At 40.4% G+C, this 25,694-nt stretch overlaps 1 protein-coding gene across 1 annotated transcript in view; it reads right to left on the bottom strand.

Annotated features, from left to right (window-relative positions):
• The window catches only part of POLN (DNA polymerase nu), a 236,184-nt gene that overhangs the window by 11,024 nt on the left and 199,466 nt on the right, over window positions 1–25,694 (bottom strand). The window contains exons 20-21 of the mRNA XM_073343208.1: window positions 8,406–8,488; window positions 3,388–3,519 (exon numbers count right to left, since the gene is read on the bottom strand). Of these exons, the coding sequence (XP_073199309.1) occupies window positions 3,388–3,519; window positions 8,406–8,488 (215 nt within the window). The remainder of the gene's footprint in view (window positions 1–3,387; window positions 3,520–8,405; window positions 8,489–25,694) is intronic.

Raw genomic sequence — 25,694 nt, 5'->3', positions numbered from 1 at the left:
CCTAGGAACAGCCTTGTCTTGTTGCTAATTACTTTTTTTCCTGAACAGCTCTACATGCCTTCATGCATGTGCATATGCACACAAATTCAAAACCAAGCATAAAGTCAACATGTCAATAACTTTGCCTACATCGAGCACTAAATGTTTATTGTTATATATTTAGATTTTTCAGTTATGCCTATCACACACTCTAGATGCACTACCAAAAGTAGCAACACAGACATTAAACAGACCAGATCAACCTTTGAAAAGACAGACCTTTACGCTATCCTATCATCCTGCAACCAACTTTCTCCTCTGAGAAAGTTTGCGAAAAGAACAGCTGAGTCTAGTGCTCTGCTGGACCAAAAGCAAAAAGTTAATTCTAAAGTGAAAACCCTCTCACTGAGGACATCCTGCCACCAACCCAAATCTAAGGCTTGGTCTACACTACCAACTTATGTTGATATAACTACATCACTCAAGGGAGTGGAGAATCCACCCCCTTGGGCAATGCAGTTATACCGACCTAACCCCAAGCATAGACAGTGCTATGTTGACAGGGGGCTTCTTCCATTGACATAACCACCACCTCTTGGGGGGTGGAGTATCTAAGCTCTCACATTGGCATAAGTAACATTTTCCCGGTGCAGCTGCGCTACGGCAATGCTTTAAGTGTAGACAGCCACTAAATTGTTAGTGTAAGGGGTCTGTTGCCCCCTTACTAACATTCAGTGGGGGTGTGTTGGTTGGCTAGCTCCCAGTACTAAAAGGGAAAGGGTCTATGTGAAATCAGGACCCTGAGACTAATAGTCCCCAGGAACAATGGGGAGAGGCCAATGCTCCAGGTCAGCCTGAATGACAGGGCGAGCAGGCTAATCAGGGAGTCAGGAGGCCAGGGAGGTCCCGTCCTACGTGTGAGCTGGATTTGCCTGGGTCAGACAGAGTGGGGCCGAGCTAAGGAGAAAGCAGGGGCCCAAGCTAAGCTGGAGAGCAGAGCCAGATCCAGAGGGATCAGAAAAGCAGCCCAGAGAGAGCAGACTTGCCCTGGGAGCAGAGCTGCAGCAACCAGAGCCAGAGGGGCCAGAAAAGCGGCTCACAAAGCAGGTCAGTGCTGGGAGCAGAGTCACAGAAGCAGCCTGCACAGCAGACCTGTCCTCGGAGCAGAGCTGTAGCAAACAGAGGCAGAGGGGCCAAAGAAGCAGCCCAGGGAGCTGAGCTGGAGGCAGAGCAGCAGCAGTGCTGAGACAGAGTGGTGGAGCTCGGGCTGGAGCAGTACGGAGCTGGGTGCAGTGACCAGCTGGGGAGAGCGAGGGGGACCCTGGGCAGTGGGCCCAGCACAGGGAGACGCCTCAGCCAAGAGGCTCTGCAGGCCAGGCTTGGATTGTAACCCCGACAGGGCGGGGGCGACACTGGGCAGAAGGGTCCTACCACTTAGAGCCTGAGAGCGTGTGGCCACCACCAGAGCGAGTGTCCAACCCACAGCATCCCTGAAGCACAGCCAGGGCCTGAGAAGAAGGCCTGGGACTTACAAGGAACAGACTGTGAACTGCCCTGACATTCCAGAGACACTGTTTGTGATGTTCCCTGCCACAGAGTGGGTTGATGTGTTTTCTTTAACCTTTCCCATTTTTCCTTATTCTTTTTAAAATTAATTGTTGATTAAATAACTTGCTGTCAAGGTTCCTTCCGCACTCTGAATTCTAGGGTACAGATGTGAGGACCTGCATGAAAACCTCCTAAGCTTACTTTTACCAGCTTAGGTTAAAACTTCTCCAAGGTACAAACTATTTTACCCTTTGCCCTTGGACTTCCAATGCCACCACAAAACGTTTATCTGGGTTTATTTATTAGGAAAGCGTTGTTTGGAAACATCTTTCCCCCCAAAATCCTCCCAACCATTGCACCCCACTTCCTGGGGAAGGTTTGGTAAAAATCCTCACCAATTTGCATAGGTGACCACAGACCCAAACCCTTGGATCTTAGAACAATGAAAAAGCATTCAGTTTCCTTACAAGAAGACTTTTAATAGAAGTAAAAAAGAATCACCTCTGTAAAATCAGGATGGTAAATACTTTACAGGGTAATTAGATTCAAAACATAGAGAATCCCTCTAGGCAAAACCTTAAGTTACAAAAAGACACACATACAGGAATATCCATTATATTCAGCACAGCTTAATTTCTCAGGATTTAAAGAAATCATAATCTAATGCATATCTAGCTAGATTACTTACTAAATTCTAAAACTCCTTTCCTGTTCTGTCCCTGGCAAAAGCATCACACAGACAGACACAGACCCTTTGTTTTTCTCCCTCCTCCCAGCTTTTGAAAGTATCTTTTCTCCTCATTGGTCATTTTGGTCAGGTGCCAGCGAGGTTATCCTAGCTTCTTAACCCTTTACAGGTGAAAGGGTTTTTCCTCTGGCCAGGAGGGATTTTAAAGGTGTTTACCCTTCCCTTTATATTTATGACACTTGCATTTGTTTTAAATTGTATGTAATGGTCAGTGGGTCAGAGAAGTGCCCAGTGCAGAGAGAGTACCCCGGAGTGGAGACACCCTAGCCCCTATCCTAGGTGACCACAGCAGGGTTGGGGGTTGAGCCCCTCAGGAATCCTGGGCCCAGCCTTGTTGGGGTTACGAAGACTCTGCCAGACAGGAGAGTGGAAGGGGAGTCCTCAAGGGCAGGGAGGCCACTGAGTAAAGAAAGTGGGAGCAAGGACTCAGATCCTTTCGCTAGCCCACTTCACCAGGGTAGTGCAGAAGCCAGGAAAGTTCCCCACAACAGCGGGACTATTCCCCCGCTTACATTAGCTTAGACTCTTCAGATGATCACATCTACTGTGACATGACATGGGATAGACAGATGGTGTTTTGAGTTCATATCTTTTAGGGCTTTATAGCCTTGGATACCCAAAAGCTCACCAAGAAATCATGGGGTAACCAGTGCAGATCACAGGCCATACGTGTAACATGTTCTCTTTGTGAAACAGTGCTTACTAAGCAGGTTGTGTTATGCCCTAGCAGCAACTTCTTACTAGTTTGACAATATGGTGGTATGTACATTGCATTGCAATAAACTAATCTCGAAGTATAAATATGGATAACTGGACTTTGAGAGCCATATTGAAAAAGAAAGGAACTTCTTGCCATTCACAAATGATAAAGAGCATTCCTGGTAAATAACAATATCTGGGAAGCAGCAGCTGTGGTGGATCCAACCTGATCCTCCCAGTTTGCCAGCATAACACAGGGCAGACCACATTCATCGGGGTGGATATTTTCATCATTTCTTTCAACTTTTTCTCTCATCCTACAAGCATTATCTGAGTTGAGTCTCTGTCGTCATTGTAAAATGTAGCATAGCAGCTGAACGGTAAACAAGAATGTATCTTATAGGTTTTATTACCTTCATTGTGGCATTGCTCAATGGTTTTCTTTGTAAAGTCATGAATTTTCTTGTATTTCACCAGAAAACTCTCTATAAATTGACCAGCTTGAAGAGCAGTAATTCCCAGACATCCAGCAAGACGTTCTTTACCTTGTGCACAATAATGTAGAACAGAAAATCATTTAAATATTGCTTCATTATAAATATTAGTACTGAACTGTACATTGACTAGTGGAATATGACCAGTGTAGTTATTTTCACAAATTTGGATGGTCACATATACTAAGGTCCTGATTCAGCAAACTACTTAAGTATATGTTTCATTTTAAGCTTAAGTGTTTTAACTGATTAAGAAAGGACTAAACTCGTCGTTGAAATACCTTACTGAATTTGGGTGTAACTCAGCAGAGGTTTTTCCCCCTGCATATTACATCTTAATAGCTTAAATACAAATTTTAGGATAATATCTGTATTTTAGATTCATAACATGTATCCTGTAGGGTTCTTAGTTTTGTTCACTTTTATTCATAAACTAGTCAGGGGTAGATTTATGCAGAGCCTTGATACGAGGATTAGAAGATTGAATTTAATGTTGAATAAGCAGGGAAGTGAATGCAGAGATGTGAGGATGGTGGTGATGGGGCTGAATGATTTTAGGTAGGGTGTTTTGGACAAGCTGGAGAAGTGCAATGCAGGGAAGCAAAAGAGAAGAATTCAGTAATTGAAACAAGAGATGACCAAGGCATGGACCAAGGTTTTAGCAGGAGCGATGGAAAAGAAAGGATAGATTTTAAAGGAAGCATAGAGAAAGTCGCAACAAGACTTACCCAGCATCTAGATATGTGTTATAAGTAAAACTATGTCAAAGTGAATCTATAACAAGATAAAGCAAAGGAGTATGAGAGAAAAATGAGATCAAAGTTTTCCATGCTATGAGATTAAAAGGTAAGAAGTACAATTTAAAGAAATTTATGAACCAAGTAGTTCAAGTGCAAATAAAACCCTACATCAACATTACTGACAGCATTGTGTCTGCAAATAACATTTGCTGAAAGGCAATGTCTTGAAGCACCAGAGATATAAAATATTAGTCGTCACAGTAATAATGTCAAGAGAAACTAGATGGTGTTTTTGAGAGAAGTAAGATTTCAGCCACCCAAATGCCATCACTGTCAGTCTGATATGCATTTCATAATAATTCTCTAGTATTTTGTACTCAGCTATGTCAGGAGCTGCACTGATGCCTAGAAGAACAAATCTAGCCAAAGTGCAAGAATCAGAAATTTGCAAGACATCTGGGATGACTCCTAATGGAATTATTCCAGTGTTGTATTATTGTTTGATGACCAATTAATTTAACTCTCCCCCACTTCCCCAAAATTTCTCATTCATTGTTCAGAAAACATTGTTCAGAATTACCAGTCTCTCTATACCAGTTAGGAATCTGCTTGTGGCTTCAAGAGAACTGTAACAAATGTCTAAGCTGGCCACATTTCCCATCCAAAGAACATTTAATAAATAGGTTAAAATATCACATATGAAAACATGCAAATTAATCAGCAATAGCAATGAAAAACTGAAAAGGACAGAAAGTGTCAACAATAGCTTTACACTTTAAAAAAAATCATCTTAGAAGACTGAAAATACAAATTCTTTTGTTTTTTTGTCTCCCCTTCGTCCACCCAAACACTCAGATATTGCACAGAGGGATATCAAACAAAGGCTATGTCCACACTACAACCTATGCTGGCAAAACTTATGTGGCTTAGGGGTGTGAATATTCCACCCCCTTAAGCGACATAAGTTACACTAACGTAAGCACTCATGTGCACAGCACTATGTCAATGAGAGAGCTTCTCCTGCCAACATAGCTTATGCCACTCATGGAGATGGTGTTATTATGCCAACAGGAGAGCTCTCTCCTGTCAGCATAGAGTGTTTTCACCAGACACGCTGTAGCAGTGTAGCTGTATCCGTACAGCTGTACGCTGCAGTGCAGTTCATACAGGCATGGCCTAATTTAGGGTTTAATGAATTAATTAACAGATAAGTTGGTGCCCCTCATTATATTTTTTACAGATGAACAAGGCACAGACAGGTGAACTGAATTGCTTCAAAGTAGACAGGAAGTCTGTAGTGTTGTCACTTCTCATGCTGTTCAGTTTGTGTGTTAAAGTACTAGCTTCTGGAGGCAAGTGATTTGGTGAATGTCTCACGGGTTTTGGTTTTGTTTTTTAAGTACATATCTAGTTCTCATGGAAGACCTTGAAAATGTGACCCAAGTGTAATCTAAAGGCTCAACAACCAGAAAAGAACTCTATATGATATGATCACCATTTTGTTTTCTTCATTTGTGATGTTGCACTTCAGACATAACTAAATTTGTAAATATGTAGAGCTCTCTGAAATGGTGGAAGAATTCCTGAAGACTACGAAGTGTGAGACAAAAAAGAAAGATCAAGGACAGTGCGAGTCCGCTGCTCAGTGGAGAAGGTGAGCTGGTAACAGAAGATGATAGAAAGACAAAGCTCCTCAATGCCTACTTTGCTTCAGTCTTCTCATAAAAAATAACATGTGACTGCATCTTTGAAAAGGGGGGAAAGGAGGAGCCGGGGAACTATAGACCAGACAGTCTGATTCAATATGTGGGAAGCTACTAGAGTAATGTATAAAACATTCAATTTGATAATACCTGGAGGATGAAAGGGCAATCATTAGCAGCCAGCATGGATTTACCAAGAACAAATCATGCCAAACCAGCTTGATTTCCTTCTTCAACAGGGCAACTGGTTTGGTGGATAGGGGGAATGCGGTGGACATAATATACTTGGACTTCAGCAAGGCTTTTGACATAGTCCTACATGACACTCTGATAAGTAAGCTGGAGAAATGCGGGCTTGATGGAACCACCATTAAGTGGATACATAATTGGTTAAACAACTGCCAACAAAGTAATTAGTAATGGAATGATATCAGATTGGAGGGAGGTCTCAAATGGGGTACCACAGGGATCTGTTCTGGGTCTGGTGTTGTTTAACATCTTTATTAATGACCTGGATGTAGCATACTGATCAAATTTGCAGATGACAAAAAGCTTCAAGGGTTGCCAACACTTTGGAGGATAGAGCTAAAATTCAGAGGGATCCAGATAAATTGGAGAACTAGGGTATAGACAACAAAATGAAATTCATCATAGACAAATTTAAGGTACAGTATTACACTTCAGGAAGAAAAACCAAATGCAGAAATACAGAATGGGGGATAACTGGCTTGGGAGCAGCACTCCTGAGAAAGATCTGGGAGTTGTGGCGGATCACAACCTCAACATGAGTCAACAATGTGATGCTCTTGCAAAAAAGGCAAATGCAATTTTAGATTGCTTTAACTGAGGCATAGCATGCAAGTCATGGGAGAGGATAGTTCCGCTCTACTCAGCACTGGTTAGGCCTCAGCTGAAGGACTGTCCAGTTTTGGTCACCAATGTATAGAAAGGGATGTGGAGAAACTGGAAAGGATCCAGAGGTGAGTGACAAAGATGATCAAAGGGATGGAATGCAAGCCATAAGAGCAAAGGTTGAAGGAACCGGGTATGTTTAGTTTGGAAAAGAAGAGATTGAGTGGGGACAAGATAGTGGTCTTCAAATACTTGAAAGGTTGCCATTAAAAAGACGCAGAAAAGTTGTTCTCTCTTGCCACAGAGGGCAGGACAACAGGCAGTGTGCTCAAATGACAGCATAGCAGATTTAGATTAAATCTCAGGAAAAGCTTCCTAACTGTAAAAACAGTAGGACAATAGAACAGACTTCCTATGGAGGTTTTCAAAAGGAGGCTGGATAGCCATTTGTCTTGGATGGTTTAGACCCAACAAATCCCACACCTTGGCAGCGGGTTAGACAACATAACCTTTGCAGTTCCTTAACCCTATGATTCTAAGTCACATACAAGTGTATATTACTGTACGGCTCTAGTTTTTAATGTTTTATGGTTTATACTGCTACCAGATTTCTTATTTCAATGCTTTATTAAACAGTTAAATCAATGAGTTGTGTTAGTAAATTTGCCTTTAAGAGCACTAGCATTTGTCAGTCTAACAGCCAAATAAATATTAAAGGTACATGCAAAGGAATAAAAATTGGGTTTGGGTCCTTTATTTTTTTTCATGATGTAGAAATGCCTGAAAGCTATTTCTATTTATTCTTTACATTAGAAATCTAAACTTTGGAATAATATATTTATTAATAAGACAAATTCCAAGAAAGTGAGAGGGGAAGTGATTTTTATTCAGAATCTTCACTTGTTTCAACCAAAATCTTTTGAGGGGGGTGTCATAAATATAAAGGGAAGGGTAAACCCCTTTGAAATCCTTCCTGGCCAGGGGAAAGCTCCTCTCACCTGTAAAGGATTAAGAAGCTAAAGGTAACCTCGCTGGCACCTGACCAAAATGACCAATGAGGAGACAAGATAGATTCTGAGCTCCAAAGAGCAGGGACCTTATTTTTCCTACAATATTTTGGAAATAGTATTTATACTTATGGTACAGTACAGAGAGTTTAATAAAAATACAACATTCAAGGCCAAATTCTGACCTTGATTCAATAACCACTTCTTTCATCTTCTATGTGTGCATCCACCGGTGGTATGCAGAGGATATTCCACACTGAATTATACTAATTTTAGGTAGGTAAAGACAGATGTTTGAATTACATTGACTCATGAGTCTCCTTATAGTAGCTCAGATGTACTTAGAAGTCAAAATGCAAAATAAGTCAATGCATCAACTTAGCCAGGGAATAACTTTCATATTATGTTAATGCTGCTATATTATTCTGAATGATTTTTAAGTAGACTATTTTATGATAGTCAAAAAAATCAAGATGCAATATTCTGAGATCACTTTATTCACTTTCAGAAATTCAGTGCATGGCTAGTGTTAAAAAATGTAAATTAACTCAAATCCATTGCAGCTCTAGTTAATCATCTAAAAACGTAAACAGTAGTGAGAATAAACTTGTCTCTAGTTCTATACAGATCCCTACCTGCTCCATAAACTACTGAGTAGACAACACGCTTTGCCTGTTCTCTATCTGCATGCTTCACTTGTTCACTTGGAATACCCCTCCTAAGCACAAATATAATATGGTTTTCATCTTCTATTTCTAGTTAAAAGCAAATATATATTCCAAACATAATTGAAAATACATTTTAAAGTCAATAATTTAATAAGTAAGTGCAGACATGTAGCATATAAACAGAAGCTCAAGGAGGCTTTAATCTTGGCCTTTGAATCCACAGCTTTTTTGTCATATAATTTGGTGGGGGATGTTGTCTCTAGTGAACCAGGCTAATCTTGACCTTTTATCTCCCTTTTCCACCAATGGTTTGGTTGGAAAAACATCTGCTCTTAAAAGATTAATTTATTATTAGAGATGGATGAACTGGTTCAGATCAAATAAGAACTGACCCAACCCTTTGATATTCCTTGACCTGAACAAAAATCAAACCCAAATATTTGAAGTTTGGAAAAGTTTGACTGAGGACTAGAACTGTGAAAAATATTTGCGCCTATTTTGATTCCACTGAGATTCTGTGAAAATTCAGTAATTTGCATGCATTTTCCTTACAAGTGAAAATGTTGAAGATCTGGAATGCAGATTTCTACATTGTTTGGATAGTTAGATAAAAATTCACAGAAAGGTTTTGCACTGCATTTTCAAGTTGAGTTGGTTGATATTAGTCACCTGAATTAAGTAAGATATTAAGGTCCCAAACCTGCAAACACTTATATGTGTGCTTCACTTTACTACCATGAGTAGTCCAACTGAACTCAACAGGACTACTCATGATAGTAAAGTTAAGAACGTGCTTACGTGTTTGCAAGATCGGGACCTGTACTTCCGGTTCAAAATTGTCTAAGTCTACCACTGAAGTCTGAGGAAACTGCTTTGACTCATTTTCTTCTGGGAGAGATTGTAGATAAAATGCTCTATGTGAGTTAATGAGAAGCCATTTTAGCTGTGATATTTTTCTCCTCCTGCCCCCCCTCCCCCCAATATTTATTTATTTCTCCTGGGAATGGATTGCTTTTCGGGTATTCTTGAAAATACGTAAGTCTCCCACTGTTTAGGGTTATTCACAGTTTTAAAAGGGAAAAACAGGTACTCCAAACTGAAAACTATCATAGAAGCCTTCAGTCCTAAAAGTTATTTTGCCTTCTTTGATCTCATGATTTATGCAGCAAGGAAAAGGTAGGTCCTTTATGGAGGAACCACGTCTTGCATTTCCCTATTTCATGTTATTTATGAGACACTAAACTAGAGGTACAATTTTAGTAGTGCTTAAGGAATTTAGGAGCCTCAACCTCATTTTCAAAGTGATGTGGTACTTAGAAGTCATCTCTTTGAGAGTCAATGGGACCAAGGCTCCTAAGTCACTAGGGTACTTTTGACAGTCCTAACCTAGATTTATGACATCTTACAAATACCTCTTAATTTACCAGTAATTATACACATATATCCATACATACACACACAGTCAGACTTAACTAATCCACACAACCTGCAATTCTCACTCAAATAATGGTGCTCACTCATGACAGCCCAGTTAAGATTTTGTAGCGGTTGGCTGAAATGAGGTCTCCTATTAGTAAGACTCATCAATATCACTTCTGTTGGCTGCCTTATCTCAAACAGTCCATGCAGTCTGCACTCATGCCAGTCACACACTGTTAAATTTAACATTTTCTCATCTTTTATTATTCAGGAGATATGGATATGCTGTCCCCAAAGTGATTAAAACCTTAGTACTTGATGTCATTCCTTTTAATATAGTGCTAAAAATAATATGGTGAGTCAATACTTGTATTTGTGTGTCAGACTAGGGAATTCCAGTATTTGGCAGTAAGGGATTAAGTCTAGCACTCTATGCAAGTTTAAATGTGTGTGTATCACACATAGAAACGGCGTATAATAAAGCAAGAGACAGCATAATTCACAAATGTTTGAGCAAATGGCAAGTCATGAGTCAATTAAATACTGTTTGTCATGCCTAAAAATGAAAATAACTTGTCTCCCTGCCTATCCTCACAGTTTTTGGTTTTATTAATAGCATATTTGATTCCTTCTGTAATTCAGAGTAGCACTCCTCAGGTGTGAGGTTGGCAGGGGGATGTTATTCCTTTGAAGAATGAAATGACACTGGTGGGTCAGCTTCTCCTAAATGCAGCTGTCAGGTGAGAAATCCCTAATGGACTTTCCCCCTTAACCTCCTTTCTATTGGCAATGTGTTTATTTTTACATTAACAAATATGATTTGTTGTAGGAGGTATTGTACAAATCTATTTCTAGATAAGAATCTTATTTTAATTTGAGTTTCATCTTTCATGTTATGCAATGTTATGGTATCCAGGGTAAGCTAGTGCTGTTTCCAGCTGGGATAATGATACTATAACTATAGGCTCTAAGAAAATGATATATGCAAATAGCATGAAAACTTCATTATATAATTGAATTGTGGTATAATGCAAAACAGACAGAGCCAATGGAGTTGCATCTTCATACACCAGGTCTGAATTTGGCCCACACAGTAATCAGCAGTGTGGTCTAGATGCATTTTTTTAAATAAACTTGAGCCTGAGGGAAGATGCTGATTAGGCCCAAATGGGGTTCAGCTGTTAACCCTAGACATTCAGATAAAGACAGACTGCAGTTAAATCAGAATTGTCTGTATCTGGAGAAGGCAGGTGGGATGAGTACATGTCAAGGGAGTAGAGATCAGTGCAGAGGAGAACTCAAAAGAATTTGTTGGAGGCTTTGATTCTGAACTCTAGCAAGGAGATTCAGGGGTCCTTCCCTGAAAACACAAATTGTAATTACTTTTGACATGAAGCCTTCTATACTTAGCCTTCTTTTGTTTCTTCCCCTCAATTTTCAACTTTGCATTGTCCAAAAGTTTGGATTTTCCATTTTTTTCCTTCTTCTACCTCTTTTTTTCAGTCTCCTGGTTTTCTTCCTCTTCTTTCCCTCTTCTACCTTGTCTTTCCTTTTATCCCTCTTCCATTGTCAAATTCATGTTCATCATCCACATCCTTCCCCACCCCCACTTCTTCTCTCAACTGTCCATCTCCAACACGTACAACATTTCCCCGTCTGATTTCTCATCCTCAGGATGTCCATCCTTGCCTGCATATCTTTCCACAACAACAGTTTGCTTGTGGAGTACCTTCCTTTGCTTGATACTGCTTCCTATGTTACCTGATACACACCTATTAGATAGAAAAAAGAATGGAGTCCTTGTACTAGAAGGCACTTACAGAGTTAATGTTTTACAGCTCTCACTAGAAGAGCTAAGCACTCTAAGAGGGCTATGAGGTCAGCAAAATCCCCAGTGCAGAATACAGTTAAGGAGAATAGCAGGCAGGGCCAGGAAATGTAAACTCCTTAAAGAAGTGGCTCTTCTGAGACATGGGTTGCAGGCCAAAAACAGAGCAGCTTCAGCAAAGATGCCTAAATCCAACAGAAATAGACACGGAGGGGGCAGTTCTATAGTAGCAATGAGGGAGGGGAAGAACAAGCTACCTTAAAAGTACATTAATGTCAGAAAGAAGAATTAAAACCAAGCATATATAATTTGTTACTTTTCAAGGTCAGTGACAATAATATTCCCCCAAAAGCTTTAACGTTGTTGATTCATTAGTGTAGTCAGAATGGATAGGCCGTCTCAAACAGTTTCTAGTGCATCAGGACTTATAATGAGGAATACCATTTTTTCTTATATAGACCATGGGCAATGAGGCAGACAACATACTGATGATGAGACCTAACTCTAGATCAGAAAAGTATGAACAAAACAATGAAGAAATTCTGACGTACATTTCCTTGGAAAACCCGAACATCCCTCACAAAATATAAAAAGGGAATCTGAAGATGCATATTTCAATGCACTGTGGTTCAACAAAAAAGCTCAAAAATACCCACAAAACAAAAAAACCTGAACAACTCTGAGAGAAGATGTTGGGAACATGTGACAATGAATGGAAATCAACCTTTGAAAGATGTGCTAAGACACTTCAGCATTCCTGGTCAAGGTTCTCCAACTGAGAAGCTGACTGCAATAAATATAATAAAAAAGGATATTGGCAGCATTATGTAGACCTTGTCAAAGGAGCTGTGATTGATACATGCTGAAAAAGAATCACAACAGAAAAGGTTACAGAGCTGCCCCTGTGTGATTATGTGTAGCTGCCAAGATTTGTAGAGCTCTATGTGTGATGTTTCGTAATGGGCTATTTGCATTTTATAACTAACTGAACTGTATATACACTTCAACTTAAAAAAAATGTATGCCAGTGAAAGGGACTGGTGTGACAGCTTTGGTGAATGTCGTACATACAGGAAAGTAGCAGGACAAACTTCCAACACACAGCAACATGCTAGTATGCCTCAGCCCTGATCTGAAGCACTCCACCTCTATGGAAAACTGGGATAGATCAGTTTCCATGGCCCACTCATGCAGTTCTTGGCCTCTCTGCTAAGTCTGCCAATTAAGGCAAAGCTTGGTGGTGTGGGAACAGGGATGGAGTGTCACCAAACTGCTCTCCTATATGGGTCACCAAATGGGAACAGGCTTTAATACCTGGTGAGCTGGGCTAGATTGAGACTGGTAACCTACAGGAGAAAGACTGTAGCTCACTAGCAAAGCCCTCAGACAGCCAATCCCCCCAAATGTTACACTTTCAAGAATGAGGCTTGCTTTCCTGAAAGATAAGTTGACTAAATTAAATTATTTTCTTTTTGGAGCTTACACAATAAAAATTATTCCACTTTCGGGGAACAGGCAAAACCTTCCACACTGCTCTCAGTCTCATATTTTTATTTATTTATTGTATTACCATAGTCCTAGGCCCCCTAGTCATGAACCAGAACACCACTGTGCTAGGCATTGTAGAAACACTGAACAAAGAGACAGTCCCTGAAAATACTCTGCAATTAAGTGTACCACTCTGTGTTTAAAGGAACAACTCCCATTAAGCAAGATACAACAATTAAAAAAATAACATGGAAACAAATATTAACATAACATGTAACATCACTACTAAATACAATTTTGCGGTATAAAATCAGTTCAAAAATTACATCTATTCTAAGGTCCTCACAATAACTTAAGGATTCATATTATATATTACATACAAAAAACCTCTACCTTAAAACATTAAGATTGCAAAATTAAGCACTCAAAAATAATAGGTACATTCTCCTTCTTTTTCTTTATGCTGCTTTTCCTGGTGAGCGTCACAGTGGCAGCACTGAGAGTAGGGAGGACCACACCTCTCTTTCCTCCACAACAGGTTCCAGCTCCTCCTAAGGGATTCCTCAGCACTCCCAGGCCAACCGGGAGATATAATGCCTCCAGCATGTCCTAGATTGGCCTCGGGGCCTCTTCCCAGTGGGATATGCCCGTTAGAGTTTGAAACAAAGTCTCCCAGGGGGCATCCTTATCAGGTGCCTGAGCTAGCGGCTCTACTCCAAGGCTCTCTCAAATCGCCGAGCTCCTCATCCTGTCTCAGAGAATAAGCCCAGCCACCCTGTGGAGAAATCTCATTTCCGTCGCTTGTACCTAAGATCTCTGTGGGAGCATGAGATCAACCGGCAGATTGGTGTGGGGGCGGCAGTGATGCGGGCACTGTACTGATCCATGGTGGTGAAGCAGCAGCCGAGTTCTCAGACGAAGCTCTCAGTTTACAGGTCGATCTACATCCCCATCCTCATCCTATGGTCATGAACTTTGGGGAATGACCGAAAGGATAATAGTTACCTGTGAAACCTTAATTTTGCCTCCCTGCATGTGTGTATTATGATACAGTGTTTAATTACATATCTTATATATTATTTCTCCCCATACACACACACACACCAGTCATCAGCAGTGTTTGAATCTTCACATACATAGCACTGAAAGAACTCTTTCACTTGAGCTAAAGGAGCAAACTGTTATAAAAGAAGGCTGTCATCAGCCGTGGGGAGCAGCCTCCAGAAGGGGAAACAGCCCCATGATGCCTGGCTTCTTGCTACCGAATTAAAGGAACAGCACACACATCCTCAAACTACCTGCCCTCTTGTTAGAGTATACAGGGAGACAATATTGGGCTCTTGACATTAATACTTTTTTAAAACTGAAAATAACAGTCATTATTTCAGAAGGGTGTTTTTATTGGAGGTCTCATCACACCCAGATCGAATGCTGACTCTTCACATTACTTCTGGATTATCACTAATAAAAGCACGGTGTCACAACCACATGCTATTCCAGCCGCCTTTCTGCTTGCACATGATGTCACTTGACTGGAGGTTATATAAATTGCCAGACTCTGAGCATTGCTCTGAACTACTCTAGCACAAATGTACGTATGACTGTAATGACTGCATATCAGTTCTCTAAGAAATATATTTCTATTATTTAATAAGAGTGAAATGTATACTATATGTGTGGGATTTTTAAACAGCTGTTGCTGTTTACTATGGGTTAAAGGTTGGTCATATTGTATGTGTATGTCTGGAATCTTGGCACATGAGATTGTGTTTTGGCTGGAATTCTAAATAATTGGTGACAGCTGTAAGGCTTAGAAATACTTCCAGTTTTATGTGGATACTGTTATGTTGATTGCATAAGATAAATACTGTAAATTTATTCCTTAAATCATAGAATCATAGAATATCAGGGTTGGAAGGGACCCCAGAAGGTCATCTAGTCCAACCCCCAAATGATGTAGATAGGATTACATTTACAGTGGGTAAAATATATGAGCCACTATATGCCTTGGAATGACAGAAGACAGAGATGGAAAAAATGTTACATCATCATCTAGTCCATCCTGCTGGTCACTTTGGATAAGCTATTACCAGCAGGAGAGTGAGTTTGTGTGTGTGGTTTTTGGAGGGGGGTAAGGGAGTGAGAGAAACTGGATTTGTGCTGGAAATGGCCCACCTTGATTATCATACACATTGTGAAGAGAGTGGCCACTTTGGATGGGCTATTCCCAGCAGGAGAGTGAGGTTGTGGGGGGTGGGGGGGGAGGGTGAGAAAACCTGGATTTGTGCTGGAAATGGCCCAACTTGATGATCACTTTAGATAAGCTATTACCAGCAGGACAGTGGGGTGGGAGGAGGTATTGTTTCATGGTCTCTGTGTGTATATAATGTCTTCTGCAGTTTCCACGGTATGCATCCGATGAAGTGAGCTGTAGCTCACGAAAGCTCATGCTCAAATAAATTGGTTAGTTTCTAAGGTGTCACAAGTACTCCTTTTCTTTTTGCGAAGACAGACTAACACGGCTGTTACTCTGAAACCTGCTGCTAGTGTAAGGGTCATGCCAAAAAGTCCATTTTCTGAAAGTCGATATACAGTTTCATGGTTAAAGCAAGATACTAATGTAGCACAGATGAAAAATGTCTTCCATTAGACAATTTAACCATGGTATCTGGGAGATAAAGGAACCAAGATTGCACGTATTCCAGTATAACCATAGTCTCCCTAGAAAACTGTTTAAATTTGGATTCAATTTAATTTAGCCCTTTTATTCAACCTTCTGCTACAGTGATGTATCGAATACAGCTTTTCTGATCAAAAGGCTGCAGAGCTCCCAGCTTCTTGTAATCCTTTCTGTGGTAGAGGTGGTTCTGTATCTCCTCCCTCAATCCCTCTTTTCCTCTTCCCAATCCAGCCTGTTATCTATCTACAAACTTCCTTCCTGTACACTACTTAACTATTCCTGATCTTCACCCATCTGCCTGTCCCCTGTCCTTCCTAATCTATCTACTTTAGCAGAGGGTTCAAATGTTTTCCTTAGCCTGTATTGTATCAGGATTGATTTCTTTATTCTTAAATCATCTCTAAAATGGGCATAAAGTCTAGCTTTCAATATTTCACTACAGCTTCATCTCCTCCTGTACTGCCCAGCTCTCTTCTTACCAAATTGTGGGTCAAGAGAGATGCAGATAATGAGACTAGATCCAAGGCTATGTCCTATATTATGTCTATTGCCAGTATAAATTACTGAAGCATGCCTCGGGGAATCAGTAAAACTTGTAAACCACCTTGAGAATGAGGTTTTCACCATCAAGCTAAACCCAAGGACATTTGACATCTAGGAGATCAGGGTGCATTAGGAAATAGTTATTCTCCATGTTGAGACAAACAAGAACTCAGAGACCTCTGATGGGAGGTCAAGAGTTCTGGACTTGTTCCAGTTAAGAACTTTAGGTTCTCTGACATTAACTGAGAAATTTGAGAGTGCTCATCTCCCCCTCTTCACTGCTGCAGGAGTGGGAATGTGGCTGTCTTCTCACAACTATAGCTGTCTCAGGTCTGCCAACTGATCTGAGTAGGAAAGATCTATTTCCAGGTCCTTGGATGAATTAACTAACTGGGGAATTATTCTGCCTCACTCTTTGTGGCTGTGAATACAGAATGAAAGGAAGTGGGAAACACTAGCTCAGGTCCCAGTGTAAACACCATTGGGGTGGGCAATGGACCTGAAAGAATAGTGAAACATCATGTCAAAGAACAAAGAGTGGTTCCATGAATTGGGTGAGGTAGCATCTCTCAGAGATTGCATCTCTGACACTGTAAACAGATCAACACTACTGGACCATTTTCTTTGCCTGCCACTCCTAATTAACTAGCTTTGTTGTGGAGGCTTCAGCCATTGAAGGAGGAATGGAAGCCATTCTGGGAGATAATACAGCAACTTCAGAAAGGGCTATATCAAATCATTTCTGGTCTTGGTCTTGATACAAGGAGGCAACTCATACAGGAACTCTGCAGAGGCCTTCCCACAGAGACAAAGGAGGCTGCCTGTGCCATGGGCAAAGATGATCTTGGCTGAATCTCCAAACCCAGAGCATGGTTGAGGCTGAAGGCAGGAATGAAAGAACAACCCTGCCTCAGATGGATGGCATAATACATCTGCTTTCTCCCTGCTTCCTATTTTGGGAATGAGACACCAAAGAAGCCCACATTCTGTTGAACTACAGGCAGAAGGAAAACTGGAGTGTTTGGAATGGGATGTTCTGGAAAGGGATTGGGTTTGGAGTCAGAACTTCAGTAACAGAGTAGCTCATCTATCTGTGTGAAGAGATGACTGAGAAACATTCCATTACTTCCAGATCAAGCAGTAAAGGCTTTCTAGCTCTTAAGATTAGAAATTACACATGCTACACCTGTGTTTTCTAAATGTTGTATTTAATTTATTTGACATCTACTCTTCTTAATTCAGAGTATTAGTATACAGCATACACGCATTAGCTCATCAGCTTCCATTTACCAAAAAAATCCAAGAATGTAAATCTCAATTTGATGTGTGCAGTCCTGAGATGCAGCTGTTTATAAATTTTGTCCAGCTGTGCTTTAACACTTCAGACCATTTTCAAAAAGACATGGACCAATAATATATGCCCAACCAGACCTATTCATTCTCAATTTTAGCAAGATACAGCTTGACCTTAGCATTAAAAGGTGAAGAAAAAAGGGTTAACTGAGAATAATGAAATAAAATGAACTACAGTCAAGTCAGCATGTCAAACTATATTCTGTTCCCATACAACACATGCTATTTTCTTAAAGCAAAAGAAGCAACAGAATAAGAATATAGTAAAATGGCCTCTTTTATACATAGCTGTCTGTGGAATTAGTAGAGTCATACACTGATGCTGGGACAAAGGACTGTTAGGATGGAATTGTCCTATTCTATCGCAAAGCCCACTTATTTTGTTGCATGCATAATGGAGAAAATTATTAAAATTATAGCTTCTTTTTCAGCAGTTTTAGATCAATTATAGGAAACTAAGTATTGTACAACAACAATAATCGTCCAGTCCTGACATCAAATTAAGCTATCTTGTTAAACTTCTGGTTAAAAAAAATGGTTTCACTCATGCTATTGTTTAACTCATCTAAAAACAGAAGCAAGTATTCTTCTCAAAGACTTTCCCCCTGTGCCTTATCTGCTAGTCTAAACAAATGTCACAGCTGCATATCTTCAAGGGAATTGTGAGCAACATGGTGAAATTGCTGTAAGCTGCCATCCAGACAGTCTGTCAGAATGCAAAGCAAGACAACTGTTACATTTCATTAATATCAACTACTGCTTCTTGCAAGAGAGTTTTTAAAATAGATAGAAATTGCTTTGCTGCAAAAGCAAAGCTGTTAAAATATTCCAACTCAACAGTCTTGGATGTTTTGAAATCATTAGGGCTTAAAAATATCTTTAAAACTCTGATTCTGAGAAGGTCAAAGAAAGAATATATTTTAGTATTTACCAATTACTTTTGGGATGCAATATCCAATGAAAATATTGGAGGAAAACTAATTGAAAAACTCATGCTGTAATTAAAGATGTGGTTGAACCAGAACCCAAGATCTAAACCTTATGTTTCTATAAGAATCTGAACTAAAAATCCAGAATTTGAACACTCCTGGAGTTGAGGGTTCAAAATCTAGATTTGAACCTTCCCAAATTTAAGGGTGTTCAGATTCTGTCCACTATAGAGAGATGTGTGAGCAATGACCTCTAATCTGAACTCCCAGTTTTGGTTCAGGCTCATCTCTAACCATAATGTCCCTAACTAATTGTGCAATTTATCAGGAGCTGAAGAGAACTCATTCCTAACTGCTACAGCTGACTGAATAGAGTGAGGCCATCCATGCTTGAGTGTTTTAATGCCTCTACTTCACAAAAACTACTAAGAAGACACTCTCATCTTTTTGGAGTACTTAAGACAGTATAGGGCAGGTGTTGTTATGTCTGCTAAACTTCATCATAATCAATCACTCATTAGGACATATGAGAACTTTGCCAGTTCACCCTCAAAGCCAGGAGACTGCTTATTTCTCTCTTTTGCAAATATGTCATACATGTATTGATGAAAGGCCATTTTGCTACTAGAAAAATATTCTTTCACTCCCTGAAGCAAGACAATAAATAATAATAAAGGGGTATGTTAGATATATTATAAGTATGCAAATCAAGTCATTGTGAATTTTGGGTTTATAGCTCATTAATGTGCAAATTCCAGATCTCTTCCATCAAAAGATCATTATGCTTTACCTCACTGCCCTATAATTTATAGTTTTTATTGTGTACACTGTATACAACACATTAACAATTTAATTAAGTACCTTAAACACCATGAGTAGTATCTTGAAAACAGCCTTAAGTATGTTTCTTAAAAATACAATTAATCACAGCCACTGTAAGTCTATTACAAGATTTCAGTAACATGATTTCAGAATTCTAAGATCACAACTTTTGAACACTTCAGAATGATGTGAGAATCCAGTCTTTGTACAGTACCTATATCCATGTTCTATTCTCACACTGTATTTTTGATAATACATATGTAGAAAAATCTGTTAGATCTGCAATTGTAATATTGGATTTTCCAAGTTCAGTGGTAATGGCTACAGTATATTATAGATTAAAATCTGACCTTTTCGAAAGAAAGAAACAAAGAAAAAGCATAGCACATTTTGGTGCCAAAGTTGCCTCATATGAAAAGTAGGCATTTCAAAGGTGAAATAACTATTTCAAAAACCATTAAATATAATATTTACAATAGTCCCACTAATCCCTTTAGGCTTGTAGCTGAGAGATTTCAAAATCTTCCATAGCAGAAACTTACATTCCTGTGAAGAGTACATATAGCTTATTACACTAATATAAAAATTCCAACAGTTACTGTAACTACTAATTAAGAAACAGGTATGTTTTCAGAAGTGATGCTACATAAGAAAGGAATGCAGGATCTGATACTCTGAGGGTTAGTGCTTTGTGCCTGATCCAAGTATGCAACGTCTTAAATAATCACACTTTCCCAGAACAATGATTCAATCTGTTATCATTACAGTTATTTAGATAACCAGCCTGAGATGCTTCAAATTTATGTGCATGATTACAAATCATATACTGGTTTAAATAAACTCATAAACCAGAATTATTAGCTGAGGACATGGATACAACAGATTTAAGGAGCAGCACCTTCAAATAGGACCAGATTCTGCCTACCCGATAAGTGAGTATATAACAGGAGTAGGAAGAACGGAAAATAGAATTGCAGTCCAGAGGAATACACAACTGCTGCTTTCTATCATTCTCCCATTGGTGCATTCTGCTGCAATAGGTGCAGAGGAGCAAAGTATAGGTGGCATCAGGGCTCCATCTTGTCCCCTCCAGCTGTGTGTGAGGGAAAGTATGTTGTACCTCTTAAGGGTATTGCACTCCCTGTGAGCTGGGGAGCTCCAGGAAGAATTCTACTTCACAGAATCTAAGGAACAATAATGAGGATAACAGACTGAATAACTGTTTTTCGGAGAAATTTGATTACTTAAGATCAGGCCTGCTTGGATCAGGCACAACATTAACTTGCAGAGTATGATATCTTCCATTCTTTTCTTCCAGAGCTTCACTTCTGAAAACATACCCATGTCTTTATTAATAGCTGTAGTAACTCCGTTAACATTTTTCATTATTACAATAAGCTATAGCTATCCTCCACAAGAATTAAAGTTTCTGTTATGGAACATTCAGAATAAAATCTTCTCTCTCAAATACAATCCTATGAAATCTTTCCAGAAGAATGCTTCCTGGCCTTCTTTTGGAGCCACACAGTTCTGCACTGTTACAACTGTAGGGCTCTGCCAAAACCTAGCCCACAATTATATAATCAAAATATCTAATTATTAAGAGCCAGAGAACCTAGCACTACTGCTCACAATGAGTAGTACTACAGTTCACAAGAAGACCTATTGATATCAATTAAGCTAATTTGGAGTAAGGAACTACTCCACATGAGTAAGGGTGGCAGTATCTGCCCTTAAATGTTTTGGAAACATAATTAGGTTATGTTTTTCTTTGGTCAGCTGGGTGAAACAAAAACTTGAGAACGTGGATTATTTAAATGCCGTAATAAACCAGAGTGCAAAGCGTTGCACATGGTCTACCTAGTCAGTAACTGCACAGCGTTTCTGCACTCTTTTTGGCTGAGGCCACTCCAGTTCAGTATAAATATAGTTGAGAGAGGAGGTTGCTTGCCTGTAACTGGAAGTCTTTTGAAGTGTAATTGTATTCCACTGAGGAGTTATGCATGCTCTCTATGCCTCCAGATTAGGAGAATTTGAAAGTAGTGTCCATTGGTCCACGCCTGCGCCCTGGTTCACCTTGTGCTTCTGTCCAAGATGATAAAGCATGGGGCAGACCAACCGTGTCTTCAGTTCCTTCTCCACTACAAATCCAGCAGATCAGTAGTAGAGGGGAAAGAGGGTAGGAAGTGGAATACAGATAGGGACTACACATCTCAAAGAACCTCCAATTACAGGTAAGTAACATCCTCTTCTTTTTTTGAGTGGTAGTCCCTCTTGTATTCCACTGAGGGTGATTAACAAGCAGTACCTAAATTGAATGAGGGTGTAAGGATGAGGATGGTATAGTAGTGTGGAGGACTGTTGTGCTGAAGGAGGCATCCATGGCTGAGTCCTGTACTAATGCGTAGTGCACAGTGAAGGTATGTAAAGAACTCCACGTGGCCTCTCTACATATGTCAATGAGTGGCACATTCTGAAGGGAGGCCAAGGTCGAAGCCTGAGCCCTCATGGCGTGAGCTTGTACTCCTGCAGGGGGACACAGACCGGATAGTTGGTTGCAGAATTTAATACACCCCAAAATCCATTTAGAGATTCTCTGGGTGGAGATGGCCTGTCCCTTGAGTCTCTCTGCTACTGTGATCAATAGAGAAGACTGGGGAACCAGAACTGTCTGGGCCACTGTGGGGTGATCAGAATTATCATGGCTCTGTCTTGTTGAATCTTGTGTAGTACTCAAAGAAAGAGTGGTAGTGGAGGAAAGGCGTAGCTGAGTTGGTTCAACCAGGGGAGTAAGAGGGCATCACCCTGGGAGCTGTGGCCAAGGGCTCCCCTGAAGCAATATGTCACGCGATTGCTGTTCACCTGTGAAGTGAATAGGTCTCTGGTCAGGGTCCCTCATTGAGCAAAGATGTCATGTACTATCGAATCGTGAAGTTCCCACTCGTGGTCAATCACAACATGTCTGCTGAGTGAGTCTGCTTCTCTTCTATTGGCTACTAAAAATTTCTTATCCCTGATTGTACTGTCCTCAGAACTTCCCATCCATACACCCATGTGAAACGTGGCCACCTTATTTCCTAACCTCTCACTCCATCTGTCCTAGACTCATTATGTCTCCCCACTCATCCTTGCCCCTGAGGAAGGAAGGGATCATAAGTGAATAAATAATAAATTGCATCGCAATTAAATTGTATTTTTCAATTGCTTATTCCAGCCACCATTCTCGTCTTCTGCACAAATAACAAGAGTAATTTGTCTTTAATCTCTGTCTAAACACGGAAGGGCTTGCCCAATCAGTGCTGCTGGTAACAAAATGGGAGAGGAATCTGGACCATGCACAAAATCCTACTAACAGATAGTCACAACAGTTTTCAAACCACCTCTTCTAAGAGCCATGAGCTGTACCCCTCAGTAGTATATTTGAGCAGCACCTCATCTGTACCCCATTTCTCATTTCATTAACAGCAGTGCTGAATGGAAGAGTCTGATATAAACAAAATAGAAATAACACAAGATATAGAATTAAAGATATTTTGGAAATAAAAACTAGAACAGAAATTAAACTTAGCTTATAAAACAATAGAGACAATGGGCAAGTAGAAATCATTCTTAGGTTAAAAAAATACAGTAGGAATTATTTCTTCAAATCTGTCTCAACAGAAGCAAATGACTAGAGGGTATTCAACTAATTTAAAAATGATTAAATTACTACCACATAATCAGTTTTTCCAGTGTTCGCAAAAGAAAAGGTTAGAGTATATGTAATGTGATGCCCCTCGATGGACCTTGCAGCAGCTAGGATCAAACCAAAGACCTTTGAATTTAAAATGAACCTCTACTGCCTGAGCTAAAAAAACCCCAGGGTTCATAGCTCAAAGGCTACAGCAGACTCATCAAATTCTATACATGGGCTAACCACTGGAAGGGGAATTCAGAGCCACACTGTTAGTGGGTGTTCGAGTGGGAGGCAGCATGGACAGGGTGCTGGACTGGGCCTCAGGAGACCTAGGTTCCATTCCTTGCTCTGCCACTGACCTGCTGGGTGATCTTGGGCAGGTCACATCACCTCTCTATGCCTCTATCAGGTAGGTGCAGCTTGCCTGCGGTGGCAGGCAGCACACCCAGGAGAAGGAAAACTCCAATTTCAAACCAATAACATCAGGCCTGGCCAGCCAATTTGTACAAGTTGTGCCAATCACACAAGCTCTATGGGTTACATATATGATACATAAGCCAACTTCTCTCCTATTTCTTCAGAGGAAGGATCCTAGAAACCACTGCAATATTGCAATGTACAGAGGCACAGGGAAGAGATATGTATTGGCATATTGTTTTACTAGTGTGAAGTTTAGATTTCAAGCCCTATTTATGTCCAGTGGCTTGAAAGACAACTTCACTGCAGCTCCAAGAAAACAGAGATATGGGTTCTTTCCATCTTTTGGAAATGAAGGAATTCACCCTAGCAAGCGAAAGAGAGTCATGAACAGCTGGTGCCACTCCTAACTGAAATAACCAATGCCTCATTCAGAGTAGGAATCGTCCCTTCCTCCTTGACCAACACTGAAGAAACCCACCCTGGATACTTCAGTCCTAACCAACCAGTGTCAAACTTGTCTTTCCTGAACAAACTCATGGAGAAGCTACCAAAAATTAAACCACAAGCTCATTTAATTGAAGCCAGCATCCCAGACCCGGCACAATCTGGATTTAGGCCAGGACACAGAGTTGAAACTACTTTAATGGAACTGATGATCTCCTATTAATAGATAGAGGGCAGAATCCATTCTCATCCTCCTGGACCTCTCTGCAGCATTCAATATTGTTGACCATGAGATACTGCTCTTTTGCCTGATGGAGATGGCAGGAATCCCGGGTAATGCACTAAAACGTTTTGAGTCCTTCCTGGAGTGATGCATCCAATGAGCAATGATGGGAAACTACATCTCTCCACCCCTAACTTATGGGGTTCCACCAGGATCAAGTTTCTCTCTGGTCCTTTTCAACATCTACATTCATCCACTACGTGAACTGGTCAGATGACAAGGAGTTAAGTGGCAGCAATATGCAGATGACACACAGTTCTGCCTCTTCCTATCCCCCAGCACATGTGACATCATGACCACCACCAAGATGGCCCAGTGCTTGGATGAGATCATTTCATGGATAAAGAACATCTGGCTGAAGCTGAACTAGAGCAAAAGAGAGGTGATACTGATACTGGTGGGCAGAGGAAAGTAGTTTGAGTGCAGTCTCTTTTGACAATGTTCACATCCACAATTGATCAATTCAGTCCATAGTCTAGGAGTAGTCTTAGATTCCTCACTGAGCTCTCACATTGCAATGGCCAGGAGTAAAGTTTTCTACCCTCTCCAGTTGGCTAGGAGACTGTCCCATTCTGGCCTGAGTTATTCATGCCTTCGTCACCTCACAACTGGACTACAACAGCGTAATGTAACTGGACATCAAATCTTAGCACTTAGGAAACTCTAACTAATACTGTAGCAGGTCTCCTCAGTCACAGAGGCTACAGTGAGCATACCACCCGTGTCCTCCACTCTCTACACTGGCTTCCCATAGAATTTCAAATGAGGTCTGAGTCTTTATCTTCAAAGCTCCCCATGGCCGGGGCCCAGGATACCTAAAGACCATTTAAAACTCTGCGATAAATACTGTGGTTGACAACTTCACTTTGCTGGTGTAATGGAACTCTCAATGGTAAGATAAAGCTCATCTGTGTGGGAACTGAACCTTCTCTGGGGGAGGTCTGAGACTGTGGAATGAACTAGAACTAAGGACTATCACAAACCTCACCACTTTCTGCTCCCAGTGCAAAGAGCAATTCTGTGACCTTCACTTATCTAACATGAACCCACAACAACAGGTATATTTATCAAAAAAACAAAAAACAAATCTACTAAAATAAGACATGTCACTCCTCTCTCTATGGGAAGAGGATGAGAGAGCAAGCAACATGTGACAGAAGTGTAGTCACATTGCCCTAATGCATTACTGGAAGCCGGTGCTCAGATACAATGGTAATGAGCAAATTGTTAAAACCTATACAGAATAAATGTAGTTTGGAGCTCAACACTGAGAACAGTGAGAAGTTGGGCAACCACATTCAGAAAACAGCGTGCTCTAACTTATGTATAAGCAGCACATGGAATAGTCTGTGACTGTCTGAAAAGCCTGTC

This window comes from Lepidochelys kempii, chromosome 4 (assembly GCF_965140265.1).
Source record: "Lepidochelys kempii isolate rLepKem1 chromosome 4, rLepKem1.hap2, whole genome shotgun sequence".
Classification (NCBI taxonomy): domain Eukaryota; kingdom Metazoa; phylum Chordata; order Testudines; family Cheloniidae; genus Lepidochelys; species Lepidochelys kempii.
This window is presented reverse-complemented; position numbering and strand designations above follow the sequence as displayed.